Here is a 13,433-nt window from a genome sequence, read left to right as displayed (position 1 = left end):
GCCTTTTTGTTTGTTGAAATTTCATCGTCTCTTTTGTCAGTGAACGTATCCCCGTCCCGATTCATCGCGGAAGACGTGATTTGTCTGAAATACCACAGCAACACCAAGTACTATAGGCTTGGAAAATATTGAAGCTCCTGTAGCAAGACTGATCGGTATCGTCACATGGGATATCCAGGAATGGCCGATCCTGGTGTTTCAACTTTGTGCAAGCCGATGTCGCTGAAGGACTGCTTGTAGAGACTTTTGCAATGACACCTCTCAAGCTGTAAAAAGTCCCCCTTCCCAGTCTGAAAGAGCGGAGCCGAAGACGACTCGAAATGAAAGGAAAGAGGGCGACAAAATGAGTGATAGCCATAAAACGACAGTGTTGCGAGAGTGACGACCTAAAGCTCAAAAACCCGGCAGCATCTCGCTATCTACATAAGTATATACTGTCAATCAAACTCAGCTTCAAGGGTCAAATACATCCAATGTCTTTCTCCACTTACGTGATATCTATTTTCCGAGATTATGAATAACGTTGTCGTAGATATGAGGAGTGTTTGGGTGAGAAAATGCCATGTAGGTATTAGCTCGATACGTAATTTTGAAAAGATGTGAGGATGGCCATCATCGTACCTGCCCTTTACATACGGTCTGCTTCCAAGTAGCCGACCATGTCAATTGTTGGAGATCCGAAATAGCCTGCACAATGGTCCACGATTCTTTGCTTTATTGCGGTAGACACTGGTCACCACCGCAATTAGCATAATAGAAAAGCTTCACTAATGAAAATTAAGGTCAGTAATCCCAGAATCACCAATATAAACAGTAGACTCATGTGTGTGCAACAAGTACAATTACCGATTAAAAATAACCGAGCCCCTTGAATAGCATATCTACTACCTAGGTATTAATCTGATGTGTAAGGAAATATGCCTTTGATCCCATTTTATCTTCCAGCTTTTCAGCTACTTACTTCCCTTCACCTCTTACATGAAAATTTGATAAAGCCTATGCGCCCAGTTAAAATGCCCTGAGCGCTGAACGCCACTGATCTTTCATGCTTTCAAAATATCCGTCATATCAATACGCCCCATAATAGTCATAAATGCTCAAGCAAAATGCAGCAGAATTTCTCGCAAATAATAAGAGGTGATATATCGTCTCATCAAAACCCGTTTGAGACCGCCATCTTTTCATTAGTATTATATCTTGAGCCCATGGAACTGAATGAGTTCCCTGGGCTTATGAGTGATATGGGCGTCATAGTCCCGTCGTTGGTGCTCAATGTTGAGCTCGTCGATCCTACACTCGATGTCATGGTTCCCGTCCGGGATGAGGCCACAGAGCCGGTCATATAATCAGCACGTTGATATACTTCTCCACGAAACATTGGATAAGCGCTTTGAGGAGTGGAAGGAACTGTGGCTTGCACAGCCGGCCCGAGGGCCGCGCTTTGTGGTGTCATGGGTAGTGGTATCTGCGATGCTGGTGATCGAGCGATATACGATGAGCCGTTGGCAACACCGTTTGAGCTTTGCGGCCCGGCGAGGTATGACCATGGTGAGTTTTGGATGAGCTGACTCGTTTCTTTGATAGTAATGTGTAGTGGCCGTAGAATAAGAATAACCTCCACTGGTAACAGGCTCGTACTGTTTTTAGCTTCCTTCACCCCAACCACAAGATCCGTATATGTCTAGAGCTGTGTCAGTTGAAATCAGAGGAACAGCGGCAGAGTATCACTTACGTATACGAATGCACTACAAAGCTCCCAAAACGGTCCTTGAGTCCTCACGCCAGGCTCTCTCAGCCTGATCTGAGATAATCTCTGTTTCAAATTCTCTGCAGTCTGCTGCGCTAACGTGCATTTGTGGATTAAGTTACTCCAAAATTGAGGAACATCAGAATTGGACTTTTGCGAACTTTGCCTCATAGCCTGTACGAAATGGCTACTGACTCTAGGCAGTGCCTTGACTGCCATTTCAGAGGATTCTTTGAGGCGCAGGTAAATCTTTTCAAAGAACTGATCTTCCTCACTAAATTCATTCCGATTCATCCTGTCGCTCGAGGTGCCGGAAACAAAAGATTCACCCGAACGCGGAGTAGCGCTGGTCATTGTTACCGATCGACCTGCGTTCTGTAATAATGATGTGGGATGACCGCTAGTAGCAATACGTAAATTGCTCGTGTTGATTGCCGTAGCACTTCTGGCTCGCAGAGAGATGCCAGGCCTTTCTCGAGTTGGAGTGATGGACTTATCTCGCGGAGGGAACCGCAGAGTCTCATCAACTTCAACCTCCTCTGAAATTCTTGGCTTATGCGCCTGTCCATGTCTGAAAAGATCGGCACCGGCATTCCGGACTTCTGCTGCGCTTCCATAAATGAGGAGAAGCAGTGTGCGGATATAACGTGGGTCGCCGTTATCAAGTAGCGTTTCAACATTAGTGGAAAGAAGACCCAGGACTTGAATGTAAGCCTGAACACTCGTAAGACACGCACGATGTACATTTTCGTTCGACCGTGGCGATGCCTCTTCGTCTTCCTCGGAATACGTAATGTAATTTTGGATATGTCGATCGAGCTCTTCCACATGGGTGGTAGCATTGTAGAAAACTCGTTCCAGACTGGTGCGCTTATTCGTACCATCCCTTGCAAGACCTAGGAGGTTCTGTATAAGTGGATGAACTTGGAAGAGTGCATACAGGATTCCCTTCGCGCCTTCAATCACAGGATCTGGCGAAGACGATTCTCTTTTTCGTTCCGGTAGACTAGACAGCCGCCGGACATACGTTGCTCTTTGTCCCGAGTCTGCAGGACTGGCAGGACTTCTAGTATTGCCGTTTCCATTAGCCCCATTGGCACCGGCCATAGCAGATCCGTGACTCAGCCCTCTATAATGGCTGTGTCGATTTGATTTGGATTCGTCAACTGTACCCAGATCCGACGCTTTCCTTGAACTAGAAACAATTCCCATTCTTCTCGAGCGATCCGATGGACGAACTTGCTGAACAAGACCTTCACTATTACTTCGAACTCTTTCATTCGAACTCCCAATTGTCAAAGGCATAACATCTGGTCTCCGAAGCGCTGGATTTTGTTGCGATAGGCCGCGAAAATGAGACCTCGAAGGTATCGGAGGCGGTCGTGGTAAGGCTGGAGACCGCAGGTCAGGCACATCGGTACCGTTGACCTTGATTGGAAATCTCCCACTCATAACGCGCTTCATAGGCCGTGGCGTCTCTGTCCCTTCACTTGACTCTTCACCGCCAGATTCCGTTTCCGATCTATCGGTTATCACTTTTGATTTCAAAAATTTCTTGATCTGTACAGTCACTGCGTAATTTTCGATTTCGTTTTCCTTAAACCGTCCGTTTGGTGGGGTCGTCGTCTGAGGTTGTAGTATTTCTTTGGGAGGAAATCGAATAGGGTTACCGTCTAGTTTAAGGACCTGCAAAGATGTCATATCCGCCAAACACAGTGGTAATGCCTCGATGCGATTCTTTTGTACCGAGAGGACTTTCAGAGACGTCAGCTTGACAAGCTCTGGCGGCAGGACCTTGAGCTTGTTTCTGCCGAGATCTAATATTTCGAGCGAGGTCAATTGGCATATCTGGCAGCCCTGTCAGCCCCCATGTTATCGCGTGAGAAAAACGTGGTACATACTGATTGTGGAAAATCTCGAATGACGTTATTGCGAACATTCAAATATCGCAACGAAATGCACTCCGAGAACCTAGAGGGGAATGTGGAGATCTGGTTGTGTGACAATGCTAATCTGCGTAACCACAGCCATTAGCTGCATTCCGCAACAGATTGGACAGAGCCGTACCTTTCCAATTCATTTTTTATTATATCCACCACTTCTTCGGGAAACCTTTGTATTTGCTTATGGCTCAGGTCGATCGTTACCCCTGGCTTCAATTCATTACTGACCCCGCTGGTCTCGGCCGCCTTTGTTTGGTTCTCCTCCAGGGCGTTGCGCATCGCCTCTCTCGCCAGTGCCACAACTTCGCTCGCGGAAATGCTCGTCTGCGCAGACAAGGACGAGTTCGATGGCTCATGTCTGATGGCGGTGTTGGGGATTCTTCGAGCTGTGTTTAAAGCAGGTGGTCGTCCCACGCCGTTCTCCATTTGCGGTCGACCGGTCGACTGAGTCGCAGCTCCCAGCGGCGGTCCAGTAGGGCGGTCCATCATTATGCCTCCCTCCTCCTGGGATCCCTTATGTATTCTTGAGGTTGCTGCTTGCAAGTTGGAGCAGAGAACGTTTCAACTCTCACGTCGCCAAAGTCCAACGGTCGAGGCGCTTCCTGGTCGGTCCGTGAGAATGCGAGTGCCGTTCATGGGCCGGTCTGTGGAGTATCGTCGACGGAAGCTAGGTGCATAGCGGTGGCATCTCGCAGCATCGCCGTCCGCATTCCTTTGTTGGTGGTGCTGATACCATGAAGTTCGAGGTTCGAGGTGTTGTGGAGATGGAGATTTGCGAGGTGATGCTTTGCTGTCGAAGCAGTTGCGATGCGATCCTTTGAGCCCATGCACCTCAGCAGCCGGGGTCGTTCCCTTTTGGGTACGCGAAGAGCGAGGGGGGAACTAAAATGGGGGCTGACTGAAGAAAATCAGGAGAAAGCTGTAAGGTACCGGCAATAATTCTGAGAATTATTAAAGCTGTGCAACACAAGTAGTCTGACGGGTCTGACGGCTCTGTCGACAGTTTTCTATTATAGCATCTTGAGAAATCTTGCTCATCGACTGAATTAGCAGCAACGGTGCATAATACCTTGTATCTCCCTACTTTTCCAAGCCTCCACGCCATTATTCTCCGAATGGTGACACTGTCCGCCAACATCGTTGACTACGATCAGAGTTGCGGGGGGAACTCTAGACCTACTGCACGACGTATGTGCGATGGTGTGAGAAGATGTAGAAAATTGGCATCCGAGGCTTCGCACAAGATTAGGATTTATCCCCATCGCTTAAGAATATTCTCTTCCAATTACAAATTCACTCTGAGTTATTCTGGTGAATTGAAATGCGTAGAAAACAATCGTCTCCTCCCTGAACTCCTGAACCTTTTTGAGTATCTCAAACTATAAGCGCTCGCTGACATTCAAGTCTCACAAGCTGCAACAAGCTTTATCCGGCACAATCTGCCTTTATTACGCTGGTAATATAATACCAATTTCAGACTCTAACACCCTCAACGCCCATTGGAGATGCACGACAGTAAGCCTACCAGAGGAATGCTCGAATCCAAGCTACGTTAGAACAGGCCTATGAATTCTATCTCTTTGGGATATCACAGCTTGAATACAACTTAATATGAGGAGTGAGAATTCACGATATACAGACAAGAGTCCATCGAAGAGTATTCGTAATAACTACATCCGGAACTAAATACCAACTAACTTGCTCCAAAGCATGAAATACATTCCCGTGTATTGTCGTCAATAACCTCTTTTTTCCCACGAGCGCGTTAAGCACTCCATGAAACTCATTGTTTCCTCCTGTATACCTACGTCCCTCCTCAGTCGGCTATTTTGCCGATAGATGTGCTCTCGAAGTTCAGAGTTTTCGGATTGTGATCAAACTCAGCTCTCCAGGTCCAACATAGCATCACCTCGCGTTACATACCTCGGAACGGTCATCATTCAATGGAGGCCATTTCGCAAGATGTCCTCGTAATGGAACCGGCGTCCTCGATATTCAAGAGCCAATGACAATGAATTGAACACTCTGAACGTTGAGTTGGTGAAATTTGATGGTTCTCGTTTTCGTGGCTATTTTAAGAGACCTTCACATGATGGAGCAACAGGTACTACCAACCGATCATCCTCAAACCGTGATTCTTTTGAGACTACCTCGGTACTTTCTAAGCTAGGAAGAAATATTCAGCAATGCATCGTAGTATCAAGCCACCTCCGTGGATTAGAACGCAACTTCTTCTACATGTTAAAACTCTGTAAGCACGAGCAAAATGGTATACCACAGCGCCCTAAACACCGGGAGCTCTCCTTTCTATTTTCCCAAACGCCCACATCTGGCCATCACTTCAAAAGATATGTATGTTCAAATCCTTATACGTTAGTATTGTCACTGCCTCTCGAGGTCTTTTCTTCCGTCACAGCTAGGCCACCAGAAATCCACTTTCTCCATGAAATTTCGGAGCCGTCAAGTCTGCCAGGCCATAGAATCTTCTTGAAAACCAGGGCTCGTATCATCATATAGAATATAAAAATCCAGAGACACACTAGCAAGCCGGACAAGACAGTCCCAATGATCCTAATAGCATGAGAATTCAGGGATTCGCCGACCGCAAAGGTAGCCGTGATCAAAGCCGTATTAGGGAAAACGAAGGAATACCAAGTCATATCGAAATGGATATGGTGTTCCGCATCATTTGGCTTCATAACCTGCAAGTGTGCCCCAATACTGACAAGGAAGAACCAAATGCACAAGCCGTAAATCCAGAGTCCCGCCATGAGCGAAAAAATACGGAAGATTAACCTTGCACCACCCGAATGCCCCATGTAGCTCTCTGGGAAAATTCGATTCACAACCAACCCAAGATTGACAAGGCCCGAAACTGTGAAGCCACTTGGTCCGACGGAGACGAACTGTTGGGATTAGCATGAATTCTAATTCGCGCAAATGAATGAACCTACCATTCCAGGGCGACGATTCTCTCGAGGAAGCTTCTGCGTCATAAGTCGGTAAATAAATGCACTATATATCATCAGGCTGACCATAAAGCCAGTACCTTGAACACACACTGCACCATAAGCAATGGCAATCGAGTTAATTCGCTCTGCGGATGCATCATCGGGGAGAGAGGATATAATGTTCGAAGCCAGTGGAGCAAGTAAGAGGGCCGGATAAGCTGGAAAAATCCATATGGGAGTCATGGTATGTATCGGAAATTCCCTGAAAACATCAGCCTTGTACACGAGCACATTACATATTCTTAGGACCCACTGTGTTGACCAGATTATTAAGTACATGCCAGAACTAGCAATAAAGCTGATAGAAGCGTAACCCCAGAAGCAGACTTGCATTACTGTATGAAACCACGGCCCTGTACGAGGCAATCCGTATTGAGCCATGTTGATAAGGATGGTTCCAACGCTGTTATATCATTAGAACTGGCACGAGATTGCAGTCTATCATGCTTACGATACTACCTGCACATTGAGGTTAGTTTCGGCATGTTATACGCTGCAAAGGTAATATATACTTACACAAGCCGGTATGAACAGACATTCTGATGGACTTATGAACGAGCTTCGAAACGAGCCAGGATTCCAGCGGAATCGGAGACTGATAAGGGAACAAATGAATAAGAAGAGTATAATATTAAAAAGAAACACGATCACGCCAAGTACACGGAGCCATTCGGATCTGTAAGGGACTTTGGTGGTATAAGTACTGGATTAATACAAGGTTCATTCAAGCTTACTCGTGTGAAGAACATTTGCTATCCCACCGGTGGCCATCGTCATTGTGAACCACGTCCATGTAAAACAGCCAATGCGATCTCTAATTCCATATTTCTTCTTGGTAGCCTCTTCATCACTTTGCTGCCCCAGCTCCGTCAGGCTCGTATCATCTTGTAGAGCCTGCGCATCGTTTCCTTGGACTTGACCACTGATATTCCCTTCCCCATGTCCTCTATATCTACTGTCCCCATCTAAATTGGCATGGCTGCCGTTGAGATTTATGTTGTCACCGTTTGTCAAAAATTGAGGTCGTGGAGATTCGTATCCGTTTGCAATGGGGACATCGGTCAACCGGCTTGATAGAGGTGTTTCTGGTCGCATTTGTTGAAGATTCCCTCCTCGGGCGCCGTTACAAAGAGCTTGGAAATGGCGTACAGCACGAAGATTGTGCTCGAGTCCAGACCGGTGAGCGTGTTGTTGAAATTGACCAGTGTGGTGAGGAAGATAATGAGATTGAGAACGAGCGAACCGACATTGGAGATGGCCATTGTGAAGTGGAAATTGATCAGATAAGTAGGCGGGATGCGTGGGGTCGTGGAAATCCAGCTGCAGTTTGCACCAGGCAAGAGGGGTGATGAGAAGGCGCGAGGGGATCGATCTTGTGGGATTCTTCTCGGGTTCTCGGCTTTGTCGATAGGAAAGTTGTTGGTCTAAGCAATGATGACCTCGCGGATACGATCTAAAGCCCACTAAAAAGATGGGGACCAGGGCGGTGTGGCACGGCAGTATGAGCTGTGGTGGAACATCGATCAAGACCTCACACGGACTTCTTCTCACCAAAGCCTCAACAGATCAACAACAGCACCGTTCGTTTGATGGGAAAATTCCCTCTGTTTCACTATTTCTACCATCACCCTATGCTATCTTCAACTAATCAATATAACTCACATTTCTAGCCGTTCCTGTCGCGTGCTGACGTCGATGCTTGATCGATCACATCCACCCTGCAATTTTGTGTTTTGCTCATTTGAGCCCAGAATACAGCGCGGTTGGCGGCCACCGAATGGCGAATGACGGATGAAGTTGGCCGCTATTCTCAGAGATGATTGCATCTGGTCATGTCTGTCAGAGTCCTTGAGCTCGATCGTCTCAAAATAACAGATTCTGAGCACGAGGATGAGATAGAATGGTTTGTACGTCCTTCGATTCATGTGAAGATACCAGAGACCATATTCCATAAACAAGACAGCGAGATCGTCGAGGCGCTAAAGTCTGGGGATATCTGGGCCAGCAGAGGCGCATATTGCTCACTTGACTGCTACATTGAGACTGGTCGACTCCTCGACTCTGAGCAGAAGCTCCGCCTCTGTGAAAGTCTTGGGTACCTAATACGGGATAGTCATGTAAGTTTGCGTTTTTTACATCGCGGGCCCCGCTGATTCTGATCAGTTATGGGCTCAATTGTCTCTGCCAGTCTCTCTGATAATCGCTCGGCCTCTGGATCTGGCGGCATCTCAGCCCGACTTCTCCCTTCGACTTGCGAATCAGCTTCCCAAACCTGCCCCTATTTCACAGACCGATTCATGGCTGTCCGGAACAATTGACGTAAATCCTCCCACCAGCGTGGTTTGCTCCACGATTCAAAAAATAGACATATGCTTGGAGATGAGTATTGCTCAACACAAGCTGGATAACCCTCCGAAGCGAGTAAAGGCCGCCGTCAAGAGCCTGATAGAGGAAGATGCGTGCACCACTAAGACTGTTCCGCGCATCGAAATTTTTGAGGGAATTGTGAGGCGTCTCTCGTGTTCCTTGTCGGAATCTATCACGAAGTGTTTTGGGTACCCTGGATCAAATCAGACAGAAGATAGCAGTATCCCATCTGGAGGACAGGTGAAGCAACTCAACAAACAGGACTGCCAAGATGTCCCGGCGGAGCTTGAAGAAATGCTACTGAATTCTCTTTCGACAGATGCGGTAGCTGCAGGTGTGGTGGGACAGACGGATGAGGAGATGTTGTTGTCACACTGTCGCCTCGACCTCGATCCTTATGTCACCCAGGAAGAAGAGGATATGTTATTCCCGCAGCAATCGGATACTGCGCCCTTACCCATCTTCTCCAGATCTTCATCCTCGGCTTCTTCAATGACATCTTTGAAACGCCCAGCACCGTCCTTAGCAACATTGGAATCTTCTTGTCAATCCAATGTAGATATTGCCCAAAAATATCTCATTCCTAGCGCCCATAGACTCATGGAGGCCACAGTACGTATGCTTGTGACAGGAAAGGCCGTTGATTGCCGCAAGCCTCTCCATAGTTTCAAAGTCAGCATGCCACATTCTGCGACGCCGTTTGCTAGATTACTACCCAGCATGTTCAATCCCGGATTTTCGGAGGTGAGCCTCTCTTTAGCCATCAAACCTTGAAACATGACTGCTGACGTTAATGAAGGCAGTGGCTAGCAACGCGTACTTTCTGCCGACGATATCACATGCAATCTCCGTATCCTGGCCACAATATACTCAATCACCGGTTCTTAAAAGCAAATTAGCCGAATTAGCGATAATTGTACTGATAAATGAAGAGGCTCTGAACACGCCGACTATCGTCGCCATTAGACTCTCCAAGGTTGTACAGAGTAGGCTGTGGTCGATGATGCAGATCCACCTCTATGATCACTCTGCTACAAAAACATTGAAGTGGAAGAAAACTAAGAGTTCCACACCCGAAAACGGTTGGAATGGGGTTCAAGATCCACATGTCTTGAATTGTCACAATTCCGAAGAAGGCTCGAAAGTTGGTGCTCATGCGAATGATTTGGAGTTTAGAGAACAGGTCGAAGAAGACTATACGAGTGAATTTGAAGATCTCTTAGGAGATGCTGACGGTGAGAAACTAGACTACTGGGAAGAGCAACGGATAGAAACAGAGCGGCATACAGACGAAATGCTATTCTTGGACGATGATGACAATTTTGAAGAAGATGACTTTAGTATTATCCAAGCTATCATATCGATAGATAACACACACCACAATGAACATATGCTTATCTAGCGTATACTGTTTGAAATCATACTTTGTCGGCAATGATGCACCTGATCGACGGTGTTGATAATTGTAATAGAATGTTATATCACCTCGATCCTCGAATCATTTAGTTCACAGCGAAGCGTTGTACCATGCCTGAACTACAGCGAATCTTGGAACCTCGCACGCTGTTAGCAATGTGGCCCTATAGCTGGCAGCTTAGGCTACAATTAAACTTTTGTATGATACGAAAAGTGGTCTAGGGAAGAAATAGAATCACTAAGTCAGGTGTAGCATTTGGTCAAAATTATCGATTTTTGTATCTCCGTTTTCCGCCCGCCTCTACACGGCCATTCCAACTTGACCTTTCAATGGACACGCTATCTCACCTGCAATGCTTTATCCTCGACATTTGGGAGGAGGTTCCAAAAATAGGTAATTATGTCCTTCCCAACAAGCATCTCTGAACCCTGACACCGTACCGCCAGCGACGTACTCTCACCATGTCTCTGTGGGCATGTCCTCCGATGTTATTTTCTTCTCGGTAATTCAACCTAATCGAAATCATTTTGTCTCACGTCCCAGCTTTTTCTACATCTTTAATTGGAATCCTCTCAGGACCATCCATTCCGTCAAGCTGCCCCGCACCCTTTTCTCTAGTGTCGTCAGGTCGCGCAACACGATCATATCCCACACCCTCATTAGTATAAGTGTGTTCTGGAGGTACTTCCTCATCACTGGTATCGCTTGTGTCACTTGTATCTGTTGCGCTCGATCCTTGGCGGTTCATCTCCAAATCTGAGCTCTGTGGTGTAGGTTCAGGCTTGTCGTCTGTTGGTGCAAATTTCGACTTGACACGGATAGGTTCGCCGTACTTGTAAAATATGAACGGGATTGGTGCAAGTAAAGTCGCTACTCCACCCAGGAGTGAGGCGCCTCCGCCAACTCCTAGAGCATCAAACATATACTGTGTAAACAACGGCGCAGCAGCTCCACAAGCCGAACGGGCGATTGTGTTTGCAGCAACAGCACTCGCCGCGTACATCAGATACGTGTCTGTCAGGTAATTCAGGTACGATACGAAGATAAGAAGGAAGGAGCAAGCAAGCACTGCGCCCGCAATAGTCGGCACTATCCAGTGGACAGAGTTGTAATTTGCTGACCACCCAAACCAAAAAAGCGAGATTGGAAGTAGAATTCCTCCCAGAATCGCGAGTGGCATGCGATCTTCCGCCTTTCCCACATGTCCAGCTTCTAGCTTCTTTCTGTCTCGGCTTGAATTCCAGAAAACAATGGCACCACCAACGGCGGCTCCGACAATGGTTCCAATAAGTGGTAGTTCCCCGACTCCAGAATTCCAGCCTCTCTTCTGCTGGAAAACAATGGGATAAATGGTGAAAAGCATGTAGAGTAGCATATACACGATACTCAAATATACTGCGACCATAAGACTGATCGGATCAACAAGAATCTTCCAGGGTCTCGTCAGAGCAATCCTATATATTGCCATCAGCGATCGATTTTCCCCCTCCACAGGAGCTTTCACGTCTTCATATCCGGGAATCTTCATCTTGCGGATTCTCTTCGCTTTCTTCGTCAAAATGACAGGCGCGAGCGTCTCGGGGATTGTGAACATGAGTACAGTGGTGGCTGCCCCAAACCATAACAGCACATAGAAATTCCACCTCCAATCTTTCTTCAATTCTAAAAACCCAGAAATAACAGGTCCTAGGGCTGGACCAACGAATGTCATCATCGAGAACAAAGCCAATGCATTTCCACGCTCGACCGGTCCCCAGATATCAGCTAGCACGGCCGGGCTATTCGAAAGTGGCGAACTAGCAAAGGTTCCCGTCAAAAATCGTCCAATAAGTAACGCAGCGAAGTTGTTCGCAAAGGCGCACAGGAAGTTGAAAATCACATATCCTATGAAGGAGATGTAAAAAATGTATCGTCGACCGTAGAACTCGCTCAGTGGTGCCCAGAAGAGTGGTCCAAAACAATAGCCGAGCAAAAATAACGTCACCACCAAACCCGCCGCCTCCGTCGACACAGAGAATTGTCGTGATATTCCTTGGAGTGCACCAGATGGCGATGAAGATGCGAGCGTGGCATTAACGACGAGCAGAACGGTTACGAATGTGATATACCATCTTCGAGCGGGCGACCAGTTCTTCGGGTTTTCGATGTCGTCGGGCGAGAAATCGAGGTACCCATTCTGATTTAGGTATGGTTTTCCAGTCGATGGAAGACGACCTGATCGATATGGTTTCGCAACCGGACGGGAGAGGATTCGCGTTAACCTCGACATGATCTAATTCGTCGTTTCGTCGTGGTCGACGCTCATGAACAGAATGTCGTTGAAAAACACCGGACGTCCAGGTTTATGATGGATCCCACCACCCCATATTATCTTTGCCTCTTCCCCTTGCCGGATATTGCAAAACTCCATGGAGCTAAGTCATTAGCCTCACCATTTCGAGATCGCGGAATCGAGAGATTCGGTACTTTTGTAACTTTTAAGCGGGGGGTCCTATAGGATGTACCCGCTGGATGGAGACAGAAACCATCATCCTTTGCCCGATGAAGGAAATAAGCCAATGATATCATTTTGAGTTGTTGTGATGCACTAGTTTACACTTTCGGGAAATCGGCAGACTTGCAGTAGTCGCGTGGTGTGTATGGATTGTTGTTTTAGGACGAGGATGTTTTTGTCCTTTGGAGGCTGAGAAATCCACTGATGAGGGGGGAAGTTTCTTATTGCCGTCTAAGCGAGAGGTGGTGAGGTCATGTTGCGGGAGAGGGCTTATGTCCGATCTGGTTTGCCTAATCGGGTTAGTGAGGATGGCATAACCTCTCCGGATTTCCCAGACATGAATAATCTGTTGTTTTATTTGGACAACCGTGAGGTAAGTAATAATACAAATTCAAATGGGTAATAAACGCCACCAGAAGGGAAAACTTTTACTGGCACAGATGTGTAAGGACTT

General features: G+C 47.0%; 4 protein-coding genes across 4 annotated transcripts; 1 reads left to right on the top strand and 3 right to left on the bottom strand.

Moving 5' to 3' along the window:
- Positions 1-1,153: 1,153 nt before the first annotated feature.
- GLAREA_05262 (L) lies at positions 1,154-4,179 on the bottom strand (the record flags this gene model as incomplete). The annotated part of the gene is made up of 4 exons (XM_008078551.1): positions 1,154-1,681; positions 1,733-3,595; positions 3,649-3,760; positions 3,815-4,179. The coding sequence occupies 4 exons, from the start codon at positions 4,177-4,179 to the stop codon at positions 1,154-1,156; spliced, it is 2,868 nt and encodes a 955-aa protein (XP_008076742.1).
- Positions 4,180-6,056: 1,877 nt separating this feature from the next.
- On the bottom strand, positions 6,057-7,963 carry GLAREA_05261 (uncharacterized protein; the record flags this gene model as incomplete). Its single annotated transcript, XM_008078550.1, has 7 exons — positions 6,057-6,596; positions 6,645-6,903; positions 6,955-7,104; positions 7,153-7,160; positions 7,218-7,387; positions 7,436-7,770; positions 7,851-7,963. 7 exons carry the CDS (start codon positions 7,961-7,963, stop codon positions 6,057-6,059), a joined length of 1,575 nt encoding a protein of 524 aa, XP_008076741.1.
- Positions 7,964-8,533: 570 nt separating this feature from the next.
- GLAREA_05260 (uncharacterized protein) lies at positions 8,534-10,470 on the top strand (the record flags this gene model as incomplete). Its single annotated transcript, XM_008078549.1, has 3 exons — positions 8,534-8,818; positions 8,865-9,812; positions 9,868-10,470. 3 exons carry the CDS (start codon positions 8,534-8,536, stop codon positions 10,468-10,470), a joined length of 1,836 nt encoding a protein of 611 aa, XP_008076740.1.
- A 547-nt stretch (positions 10,471-11,017) lies between these two features.
- GLAREA_05259 (MFS general substrate transporter) lies at positions 11,018-12,754 on the bottom strand (the record flags this gene model as incomplete). The annotated part of the gene is made up of 1 exon (XM_008078548.1): positions 11,018-12,754. One exon carries the CDS (start codon positions 12,752-12,754, stop codon positions 11,018-11,020), a length of 1,737 nt encoding a protein of 578 aa, XP_008076739.1.
- Positions 12,755-13,433: the final 679 nt, after the last annotated feature.

The sequence above is a fragment of the Glarea lozoyensis genome, assembly GCF_000409485.1.
Source record: "Glarea lozoyensis ATCC 20868 chromosome Unknown GLAREA10, whole genome shotgun sequence".
NCBI classification, from domain to species: Eukaryota; Fungi; Ascomycota; class Leotiomycetes; order Helotiales; family Helotiaceae; genus Glarea; species Glarea lozoyensis.
This window is presented reverse-complemented; position numbering and strand designations above follow the sequence as displayed.